The following is a 12,397-nucleotide window of genomic DNA, read 5'->3' as shown; positions in this document are numbered from 1 at the left end:
AATTAGCAGTTTAATGTTGTTAAAAATTACCACCTTTGACAGAATAACTGATTAGGTTTGTAAACATGATCTCGTAACTTAACGGACCTAGAGGAAATGCTACCCAACGCAAACCTAGATGTAATCATATTACTTGTGTGTAATTTGAGGTGTAATCAAAATAGCAGAGATTCTCTTTGAATATTTCTTAGAATAATGCACACTATTTAATACATAAATAACTGGCAAATGTATACAGCTTTTGAAATGATTAGAGAGATAATAAAAACCAATTTCTTTGGGAAAAAGATGAGTAAACTTTGAGGTTTAAGTTACTATACACTAAATGACCACTGAGGTACAGAATAAACCAAGTCAAATGAATGTATTAATCTGAGCTGGAATTTGGATTTTTGAAATATATCACTGATAGAAGAGTCTAGAATATAATTATGTGATTTCTACTTCAGAGAGAATCGACATGGTCACAATTTTCCAATATACAGACCTGGAAAAGTCAGACATACATCCACCAAACCAAGTTATACCCAAAAGGGGAGACCTTTTGGGCAATCTCAAGGCTCACCTTGGCCACATGGTAAGATTGAGAGCTTTCTTTTATCTTGTATAATTTGGACCTATTCTTTCTTGGTTCCAAAGTTGTGGTTTCATTAGTGAAAGTTTTAAATCTCAGTTAAAAGCAGTTCCCATTTCAACAGAATGCAAGAGATTGATGAAGATATTAGCTGTACTGGAATTTTGTTCTATTACTTTGAAATGAGAAGACCCTAGGAATCTTCATAAACTAATGGCCTTTAATTCTGTGTGATATGACTTATTCAGGAATCAGTTTCTTTGATGTGTCTGGTTAAATATGTAGGCATTTTTACAATCAACTTCTAATAGATTACAGGATGGATATATCATAGAGGAGGAATAGAAGAGGCTCAGATGGAAATAATATGTTTTTACCATTTTTGAATATTATTTTCCATACTTGAACATATAATATCTGTTATTTATTTATTGATGGGCTTCCCTGGTAGCTCAGCTGGTAAAGAATCTGCCTGCAATGCCAGAGACCTGGGTTCGATCTCTGGGTTGGTATCCCCTGGAGAAGGGAAAGACTACCCACTCCAGTGTCCTGGCCTCGACTAGCCTTCCTTTAATTAAATTTGCCATATTTGGGTTTTTGTTACTAAAGTAAAACATATTTGTTTGTTTAAAAATGTATAATCATAGCTACCATGTAGTATAAATATATACAGCTAAGACTGTATAATAATAACTAGTGAGCCAGGTTCTGTTTAATTATTAGAATTACAACTCTGTTAGAAAGGTAATACTGTGTTCCCATTTTAAGCATCAGAAAGCTAAGGCAGAGAAAGTTGAAGTAACTCCCCAAGATCAGATGTCTAGGAAGTGGTAGAGTCTGTATGCAGACCCAGTAAGGGCCACATCTAAAACGTGACCTCAGTATGCTGCCTCAGTTGAGAAAATTGGAGTTTCCATAAATCACAATCCTTTAGATAAAACTTTATAATTTTTTAACTCTTGGTTTTGGTTGACAGATTACAATAAGAAAACTGTTCTTTTTAAAACTAGAATTTCAAAATAGTAACCTTTAAAAACTTTAAAAAAAAATTTATACCTTATACATTTACAAAAATTAAATATCCAAAATTGGAGAGGATTTTAAATTTGAATCATGGTTTCTTAATGTCATATGGAAAGTCTTGGATTATGAAGAAATACGTGTTTTTTTTTGGACCTGTCCAGTGTTAGGCTTGTATTGTTACCTTGCACTTGACTGGGCTGAGACCTTGGCCCCCTTTGGACCCATTACCTGCCTCCTCTTGTTGAGCTATGCTTGATGTTGCCAAGGCACGCAGAAGTCCTCAGTAACCCCCAGCCTGTGCAGATAAGTCCAGACCCTCTCCCTAGCCTGCAAGGTGTCTTCCCCGCCAGTTTCCTTAGCCTCCTTCCTCCATAAAATCCAGATAACCCATGACACTTGCAGGCTTGTTTTTCAAACACATGCTGTGTGCTCCCATTCCAACACTGAAATTTCCCCTCATTACCATAATGATACCCTTCCAGTGTCTTGGAAGACATCCCTAATTTCAGTTATTTAGCTATTCTAACCTAATGTAATGATTTTAACATCTATGTTTTCATTTTTTAATTGGCTAATACTTAACTTGCACAGTGGTGTGAATAGTAGAGACAAATAGTAGTAGCATTGATGGGGACTTCCCAAAGGTGGCTCAGTGGGAAAGAATCTGCCTGCCAGTGCAGGAGATATGGGTTTGATCCCTGGATCAGGAAGATCCCCTGAAGGAAGAAATGGCAACCCACTCCAGTATTCTTGCTGGGATGATCCCATGGATAGAGGAGGCTGGTGGGCTGTAGTCTGTGTGGTCACAAAGAATTGGGTATGACTGAGCGACTGAGCTCAGTAGCACAGTAGCACTGGTAACAAATCAGGTTTTTTAATTTGTTCTCTGAATCCTCAATCCAATGTTTCTGCCTCTTGTGAGGCACTACTGCAATGGGTCTTATGTCATAGTTATGTATAAAGTTGGTTTTGTCCCATTATAGAGGGTAGCAAGACTCTATTCATCTTGTGGTGGTAGTGGTATTCAGTTGCTAAGTCATGTCCTACTCTTTGCAAACCCATGGACTGCTACACGCCAGGCTTCCCTGTCCTTCACTATCTCCTGGAGTTTTCTCAAACTCATGTCCATTTTGTCGATGATGCCATCCCACCATCTCATCCTCAGGCACCCCCTTCTCCTCCTGCTGTCGGTCTTTCCCAGCATCAGGCTGTTTTCCAGTGAGTCATCTCTTCAAATCAGGTAGCTACAGTATTGGAGCTTTAACCTCAGTCTTTCCAATGAATATGCAAGGTTGATTTTCTTTAGGATTGATGGGTTTGATCTCCTTGGTGTCCAACTCTCAAGAGACTTCTCCAGCACCACAGTTCAAAAGCATCAATTCTCTGGTGCTCTGTCTTCTTTATGATCTCTCACATCCATACATGAGTATTGGAAAAACCATAGCTTTGACTCTACGGACCTTTGTCAGCAAAGTGATGTCTTTGCTTTTTAATATGCTGTCTAGGTTTGTCATAGTTTTCCTTACAAGGAGCAAGCATCTTTTATTTTCACGACTGCAGTCACCGTCTGCAGTGATTTGGGAGCCCAAGAAAATAAAATCTGTCACTGTTTCCACTTTTTATCCATCTATCCACAATGAAGTGATGGGACCAGATGCCATGATCTTCATTTTTTGAATATTGAGTTTTAAGCCAACTTTTTCACTCTGCTCTTTTACCCTCATCAAGAGACTCTAGTTTCTTTCCCTTTCTGCCACTAGTGTTGTATCATCTGCATATCTGAAGTTACTGATACTTCTCCAGGCAATCTTGATTCCAGCTTCTGCTTCATCCAGCCCAGCATTTTGCATGATGTACTCTTCACAGACGTTAAATAAGCAGGGTGACAATATACAGCCTTGATGTATTCCTTTCCCAATTTTGAACCAGTCCATTGTTACATGTCCAGTTCTAACTGTTGTTTCTTGACCTGCATACAGGTTTCTCAGGATGCAGGTAAGGTGGTCTGGTATTCCCATCTCTTGAAGAATTTTCCACAGTTTGCTCTGATCCACACAGTCAAAAGCTTTAGCATAATTGAATAATTAGATAAATGAGGGAAAAGGCTATCTAGTTTTTTGCCTACAAATGGCTATTTATAAGCTAATTATCATTCAAGTATATTAATGGGCAGATATTATAGTACTTATACAGTAATCATAGAACAGTATATGACTAGCTGTTATCCGAGGACCTGTCACTTAGCTTCCCTAGATCTCTAAAGGTAAAGTGGTAGAGGCAGCTTGAGGGACTGTGAACACCATGACCTTCCTGACTGCCTCTGCCACACCCAGAATCAGCCGTTGCCCTGGCAGCATTCAGAGGCAATGGAAGAAACCCAGTCAGTGAAACGGTCAACTTGACCCCACTGGGGCAAGTGTAGTCATTGTACAGATGAGAAGTTTGGATCCATCAAGATTTAACAATTCCTGAAGTTCTTCTGTAAAAGAAATTTTCCTGAAAATACTTGTGAGTTTGACTATATATGTTGCTATCTGTCTTTCATAAAGCAGTATATGGGGGGGTTTTTTTTGGCTATTTTATTCAGCCCTGTGTGCAAACTGTTAAAGGCAAGCATCTTTTTTCCCCTTTTTTAATGGTTAATTCTATCAAAAATGATATATAGAGACTATTTAAGTATCTGAGAGGCATTATAGGCATAAATAATAGGTTTAGCCTTTGAAATATCATCCAGGTTCATAGCCCAGCTCCCTTGCTTACTTTGTGTCATCAGATAAGTTTTTAAAAATCTACCTCATAGAGTTGTTGAGGATTATAAGTAAAATATTTTCAATAACATACACAGTAAATGGTTGCTACCAATCCTGGAATTTAAGAACCCTTAATTGATCATTCTCCTGGCATTGTGCCTAGGTATTCCGCTGGTCATAGGCTTATATGCCTGGATTTTCCAGTTGCCAGAGATGTTGTTGAGGCACACGTGCCAGATGAGAACGGTCTCTGGTTGTCCTATGGAAATACCAAGCCCAAAGTAGACTTTCCCTTCCTTCAGCTACACTTTTGTTTTCTTTCTTGGTTCAAATCAGCCATCTTTTACTGTGCTCAGTTGCTTCAGTCATGTCCAACTCTTTTCACCCAGGCTCCTGTATCCATGAGATTCATGAGATTTTCCAGGCAAGAATACTGGAGTAGGTTGCCATGCCCTCCTCCAGGGGATCTTCCCTATCTAGGGATTGAACCCATGTCTCCTGCATTGCAGGTGGACTTTATACTGATGAGCCATTGGGCCTCTACTAGTCAGATTTCTGTCCTCAGTGAATTTACAACCTGAAAGATGAAAAATCACACATGCATATGGAAAGTTAAAGGACTTTTCCTGTCTTTGTAGAAACTGCTACTTTTACCATACAGAGAAAAGCTGGTGCAGCCAAAATGGCAGTTAGAAAGGTTGTACAATCTCCAGTTATCATCCGAAAAGGTATGGGATAAAGGATAGAAAGTTCTGGGGCTTAATACTAAAAATTTTAAATCATAAATCACTCTTAGAAATGTCAAATACAGATTTTAGTATGAAATGGATGGATGGTGGTAATAGGCTTAATAAGCATACTGCTCAACATAAAAACAAGTGGTCAGGAAGGGGCTGTGACCACATAGACCCATAAGTATGGCCAAAGTAGCTCTCCTCTGATCATCTAGAGAGAAGGAAATTATAGCTCATTATCTCAATTCCTGACATCGCCTCCAGCCCATCCCTCAACTGCTGTTACTTTTCACAATGTAAAACATAGTTTCACATTCATCCTCCTTTTAACTCTCAGGTTGTTAATGCCAGGTTGATAGGGCAACTCTTATCCCCATCTTACAGCTGAGCAAACTAAGGCAGAGAAGTTAAGTGGCCTCCTCACATCCCCTTAGAACAATAGAAAGAACAGCTATAGACTGAAAGTAAGGGGATGGAAAAAGATATTCCTTGTAAATGGAAATCAAAAGAAAGGTGGAGTAGAAATAATCATCTCAGACAAAATAGACTTTAAAGAAAATATTACAAGAGAGAAGAACACTACATAATAATCCAAGATAAGACATAACAATTGCAAATATATGTGCACCCAACATAGGAGCACCTCAATATATAATAAGGCAAAGACTAACAGCCATAAAAGGAGACATTGACAATAACACAGTAATAGTGGGGGATTTTAACACCCCACTTTCATCAGTGGGCAGATCATCCAGACAGAAAATCTATAATAAAGAATCACAGTTCTTAAATGACACATTAGACCAGATGGACTTAACATTTATAGAGCATCCCATCCAAAAGCAGCAGAATACACATTCTTCTCAAGTGCACATGGAATATTCTCCAGGATTGATCACATGCTGGGCTACAAAGCAAGCCTTCATAAATTTAAGAAAATTGAAATTATATCAAGCATCTTTTCTGACCACAACACTATGAGATTAGAAATCAACTACAAGGTTAAAAAACTGGAAAAAACACAAATATGTGGACGCTAAACAATATGCTACTAAACAACCAATGGATCACCAAAGAAACCAAAAAATAGAGAAAAATTACAATGAAAGCACAGTGATCCAAAACCTATGGGACACAGTTCTAAGAAATAAGAAAAACTTCAAATAACAATCTAACCTTACAACTAAAGCAACTACAGATAGAAGAACAAACAAAATCCAAAGTTAGTAGAATGAAAGAAATCATAAAGATCAGAGCAGATATAAATGAAAGAGATGAATGAAACAGTTGAAAAAGATCAATAAAACTAAAAGCTGGTTCTTTGAAAAGATAAACAAAAGTGATAAACTTTTAGCCAGACTCATCAAGAAAAAAAGGGAGAGGGCTTAAATCAATAAAATTTGAAATGAAAAAGAAGTTACAATGGACACCATAGAAACACAAAGGATCATAAGAGACTACTACAAGCAACCATATGACAATAAAATGGACAACCTAGAAGAAATGGACACATTCTTAGAAAGGTACAATCTCGAGACTAAATCAGGAAATAGAAAATAGGAACAAACCAGTCACAAGCATTGAATTGAAACTGATTTTAAAACTTCCAACAAACTCAAGTCCAGGACCAGATGGCTTCACAGGTGAATTGTATCAAACAATTAGAGAAGAGTTAACCAACCTGTCCTTCTGAAACTATTCCAAAAGATTGCCATGGAAAGAATACTCCCAAACTAATTCTGTGAGGCCACCATCACCCTGATACCAAAACCAGACAAAGATGGCACACAAAAAAAGAAAATGACAGGTCAGTATCACCAATGAACATAGATGCAAAAATACTCAACAAAATACTAGCAACCAAATCCAGCAATACATTAAAAGGATCATACACCATGATCAAGGGGGATTTATCCCAGGGATGCAAGGGTTTTTCATGCCTAGAGAAGTTCCTTTAGCATTTGTTGTAAAACTGGTTTAATGGTGCTGAATTCTCTTAACTTCTGCTTGTCTAGAAAGCTTTTGATTTCTCCCATCAAATCTGATCGAGAATCTTGCTGGGTAGAGTGTTCTTGGTTGAAAGTTCTTCCCTTTCATCACTTGAAATATATCATGCCATTCCCTTCTGGCTTGTAGAGGTTCTATTGAGAAATCAGCTGATAATCTTGTGGGATTTCCATTGTATGTTGTCTTTTTTTCCCTTCTTGCTTTTAAATTTTTATCTTTGTTTTTAATTTTTGTCAGTTTGATTACTACGTGTCTCAGTGTGTTCTTCCTTGAGTTTATCCTGCCTGGGGCTGTGTGTCTCCTGTACTTGGTTGACTGTGTCCTTTCTCATGTTAGGGGTGTTTTCAGCTATTAGCTCTTCAAATATTTTCTCAGGTCCTTTCTCTCTTCTCCTTCTGGGACCCATATAATGCAAATATTGGTGTGTTTAATGTTGTCCCAGAGGTCTCTTAGGCTGTCTTCATTCATTTTCATTCTTTTTTCTATATTCTGTTTCGCAGCAGTGACTTCCACCATTCTGTCCTTCATGTCACTTACCTGTTCTTCTGCCTCAGTTATTTTGCTCCTGATTCCTTCTCGTCTACTGTTCATTTCTGTTCATTCTTGTAGGTCTTTGGTAAACATTTCTTGCATCTTCTCCATTCTTTTTCCAAGACCCTAGATTATCTTCTCTATCATTATTCTGCATTCTTTTTATGGAAGGTTGCCTAGCTCCACTTAATTTAGTTGTTTTTCTGGGGATTTACCTTGTTCCTTCATCTGGGACATAATCCTGTTTCTTTTTATTTTAGTTCAGTTCAGTTTAGTCGCTCAGTCGTATCTGACTCTGCGACCCCTTGAATCGCAGCACGCCAGGCCTCCCTGTCTATCACCAACTCCCGGAGTTCACTCAGACTCACATCTATCAAGTCAGTGATGCCATCCAGCCTTCTCATCCTCTGTCATCCCCTTCTCCTCCTGCCCCCAATCCCTCCCAGCATCAGAGTCTTTTCCAGTGAGTCAACTCTTCCCATGAGGTGGCCAAGTACTAGAGTTTCAGCTTTAGCATCATTCCTTCCAAAGAAATCCCAGGGCTGATCTCCTTTAGAATAGACTGGTTGGATCTCCTTGCAGTCCAAGGGACTCTCAAGAGTCTTCTCCAACACCACAGTTCAAAAGCATCAATTCTTCAGCACTCAGCTTTCTTCACAGTCTAACTCTCACATCCATACATGACCACAGGAAAAACCATAGCCTTGACTAGACGGACCTTTGTTGGCAAAGTAATGTCTCTGCTTTTGAATATGCTATCTAGGTTGGTCATAACTTTTCTTCCAAGGAGTAAGCATCTTTTAATTTCATGGCTGCAGTCACCATCTGCAGTGATTTTGGAGCCCCCCAAAATAAAGTCTGACACTGTTTCCACTGTTTCCCCATCTATTTCCCATGAAGTGATGGGACCAGATGCCATGATCTTAAGTTTTCTGAATGTTGAGCTTTAAGCCAACTTTTTCACTCTCCACTTTCACTTTCATGAAGAGGCTTTTTAGTTCCTCTTCATTTTCTGCCATAAGGGTGGTGTCATCTGATATCTGAGGTTATTGATATTTCTTCCAGCAATCTTAATTCCTGCTTGTGTCTCTTCCAGTCCAGCGTTTCTCATGATGTACTCTGCATAGAAGTTAAATAAGCAGGGTGACAATATACAGCCTTGACGTACTCCTTTTCCTATTTGGGACTAGTCTGTTGTTCCATGTCCAGTTCTAACTGTTGCTTCCTGACCTGCATATAGGTTTCTCAAGAGGCAGGTCAGGTGGTCTGGGATTCCCATCTTTTGAAGAATTTTCCACAGTTGATTGTGATCCACACAGTCAAAGGCTTTGGCATAGTCAATAAAGCAGAAATAGATGTTTTTCTGGAACTTTGTTGCTTTTTCGATGATCCAGCGGATGTTGGCAATTTGATCAATTTGATCTTCTGGCTTTATGGTAGGGCTAATGGTGACTTTCAAGAGGACTTATGCCAAGACACATATCCCAGGACTGCTGCTGCCAATGCCCTGGTCCCCACAATGGGCCACTGCTGACCCATGCCTCTGCGGAGACCCTCAAACCCTCATAGCCAAGTTTGTCAGTCTCGTGGGGTTGCTGCTCCTTTCCCCTGGGTCCTGGTGTGCACAAGCTTTTGTTTGTGCCCTCAAGAGTGGACTCCATTTCCCACAGTCCTGTGGGAATCCTTTAATCAAATCCCACTGGCCTTCAGATGCCCTGGGGATTCCCAGTCCCTTTGCCAGATCCCCAAGCTGGGAAGCCTGATGTGGAGCCTAGAACCTTCACAACAGTGTGAGAACTTCTTTGGTATTATTGTTATCCAGCGTGTGTGGGTTGCCCACCCCACAGGTTTGGGATTTCATTTTGTAGTGATTGTTCCCCTCCTACCATCTTGTTGCAGTTTCTCCTTTGTCCTTGGATATCGGGTATCTTTTTTTGGTGGGTTCCGGTGTCCTCTGGTCGATAGTTGGTCAACAGTTGTGATTTTGGTGCTCTCTCAGATGATGAGCACATGTCCTTCTGCTCTACCATCTTAAACCAGTCTCTGCAAGGATTTGTCAGTATCTGCAAATCAGTGTGATACATCAAGTTGAAGAATAAAAGCCATATGATCATCTTAATAGATGTAGAACAAGATTTTGATAAAATTCAACTCCATTTATGATGAACACTCTCCAAAAGTGTGCATTGCAGGAACATGACACTGTTAGTTGCTCAGTTGTGTCCAACTCTTTGCAACCCTATGGACTGTAGCCTGCCAGGCTTCTCCATCCCTGGGATTCTCCAAGCAAGAACACTGGAGTGGGTTGCCATTTCCTTCTCCAATGCATGAAAGTGAAAAGTGAAAGTGAAGTCGCTCAGTCATGTCCCACTCATCTGTCTGACTCTTCGCGACTCCATGGACTGCAGCCTACCAGGCTCCTCTGTCCATGGGATTTTCTAGGCAAGAGTACTAGAGTGGGTTGCCACTGCCTTCTCTGAGATTCAGTGCAATCCCTATCAAATTACCAATGGTATTTTTCACACAACTAGAACAAAAAAATTTTAATTTGTATGGAAACACAAAAACCCTGAATAGCCAAAGTAATTCTGAGAAAGGAAAAACAGACCTGGAGGAATCAGGCTCCTTGACTTCAGACTATACTACAAAACTGCAGTCATCAAAACAGTATGGTACTGGCACAGAAACAGAAACATAGATTAGTGGAACAGGATAGACAGTCCAGAGGTCAAGCTATGCTCCTCTTGTTGGTTAATCTGTGAGAAAGGAGTCAAGACTATACAGTGGAGAAAATACAGTCTCTTCAATAAATGGTGCTGGGAAAACTGGAAAGCTAGATATATAAAAATGAAATTAGAACATTCTTTAACACCATACATAAGTAAACGCAAGTGGATTAAAGACCTAAATGTAAGACCGGATACTGTAAGACTCCTAGGTGAAAACTTAGAACACTTTTTGCAATCACAGCAATCTCGTTTTCTATCCATTTCCTAGAGTCATAGAAATAAAAATAAACAAATGGGACCTAGTTAAACTCAAAAGCTTTTACACAGTAAAGGAAGCCATAAACAAAGTGAAAAGACAACCCATGGAACAGGAGAAAATACTTGCTAATCTCCAAATGTACAAATATATTTGAAATATACAGTTCACACAGCTCAATTTCAAATAAACAACCCAATCAAAAAATGGGCAGAAGACCTAAACAGACATTTCTCCAAAGAAGACATACAGATGGCCAGCAGACACATGAAAGTATGCTTGGACTTACCTGGTAGTTCAGTGGTGGGAACTCTCCAAGTTCAATGCAGGGTGAGTGGTTCGATACCTGGTTAGGGAACTATGATCCCATATGCTGCATGGCGCCACAAAAAAAAAAAAAAAGAAAAATTTAAAAAACGCTGGGAGAGGTTGTGGGGGAAAGGGAATCCTTCTACACTGTTGGTTGGAGTGTAAATTAGTACAGCCACTATGGAGAACAGTATGGAAGTTCCTTAAAAATCTAAAAATAGAGCTACCATATGATTGAGTGATCCCACTCCTGGGCATGTATCTGCAGAAAACCATGGTTCCAAAGGGTACATTCACCCCAGTGTTCACTGCAGTGCTGTTTACAATAGCCAGGATATGGAAGCAACCTAAATGTATATCACAGAGGAAAGGATAATGAAAATGTGGTACATATATATGATGAAATATTACTTACCATTACAAAGAATGAAACATCATTTGCAACAACATGGACAGACGAAATTATACTGAGCAAAGTATGTTAGAGAAAGACAAATATCATATAATGGCACTTAAATGTGAAATCTAAAATAAATTATACAAATGAACATATTTACAAAACAGACAGAGTATGAACTTATGGTCCCTTGGGGGAGCAAATGGTGGGAAGGAATAGATTTGGAGTCTGGGATAGACATGTACACACTTGCTATATGTTTAAAATAGATAACCAACAAGGTCCTACTGTATAGCACAAGGAATTCTGCTCAATATTATTAAGCTAAACGAAAAAAGAACTTGAAAAAGAGCAGATACATGTATATGTACAACTATATCACTTTGCTATACACCTGAAAACTAACACAATATTGTTAATCAAACATTGTTAATTGCTAATCAAATATTGTTAATCAACCTGGAGAAGGAAATGGCAACCCATTCCAGTACTCTTGCCTGGAAAATCCCATGGACAGAAGAGCCTGGTACTCCATGGGGTGACAAAGAGTTGGATACAACTGAGTGATTTCACTTATCTTTTCCAACCAACCATACTCCAGTGTAAAATAAAAAGTTAAAGAGTTGGCCAGAATTCAGTTTCCTTCTCTCAAACCAACAGAACAGGAATTGCTAGAACCCTAGAGCCAGCCAGACCTTGTGATTCCAATATTAGATGAGATTGGCTGCCTTAGATTTGACAGTAAAAGTCACAATAAGGAGCAAACTTAGCAATGAATCAGTCCTAAAGTATGCTTTGTTCTTTTCTCTGGAAAGGCCCCAATGCTCCCTGTCGGCAGTGTATAAAAAGTCACAGAAGCTCTGGGCTTGCTCCTCAAACCAAGGAGGTGTGTATAGAGTATGAGAGAGAAGAGACTGTGGTGAGCCCGTGGTTGGTACCTTCAGACATCCGTGCGATTCTCCACGAGAGTCACAGTTCCCTGCTACAGGTATGCGGTATTCCAGGTGTCAGTTTGCCTAGGGATTATTTGTATTCTTAAGGGTTTTTTCTTTGCATATTTACTTATTTTTTGTGTATGTGCAGGAGA

At 39.3% G+C, this 12,397-nt stretch overlaps 1 protein-coding gene across 12 annotated transcripts in view; it reads left to right on the top strand.

Moving 5' to 3' along the window:
* The window catches only part of CPLANE1 (ciliogenesis and planar polarity effector 1), a 106,219-nt gene that overhangs the window by 92,649 nt on the left and 1,173 nt on the right, over positions 1-12,397 (top strand). For 6 of the 12 annotated variants that reach the window (XM_040262348.1, XM_040262338.1, XM_040262339.1 and 3 more), the window contains exons 51-53: positions 450-577; positions 4,986-5,075; positions 12,126-12,298. In XM_040262348.1, the coding sequence (XP_040118282.1) occupies positions 450-577; positions 4,986-5,075; positions 12,126-12,298 (391 nt within the window). Of the gene's footprint in view, positions 1-449; positions 578-4,985; positions 5,076-9,059; positions 9,197-12,125; positions 12,299-12,397 lie in introns of all 12 variants that reach the window. The other 6 variants (XM_040262345.1, XM_040262344.1, XM_040262343.1 and 3 more) reach the window with 3 other exon arrangements.

This window comes from Oryx dammah, unplaced genomic scaffold (assembly GCF_014754425.2).
Source record: "Oryx dammah isolate SB20612 unplaced genomic scaffold, SCBI_Odam_1.1 HiC_scaffold_20, whole genome shotgun sequence".
Lineage (NCBI taxonomy): Eukaryota > Metazoa > Chordata > Mammalia > Artiodactyla > Bovidae > Oryx > Oryx dammah.
The sequence above is the reverse complement of the archived record's forward strand: the minus strand, read 5'-3'. Positions and strand labels throughout refer to the sequence as shown.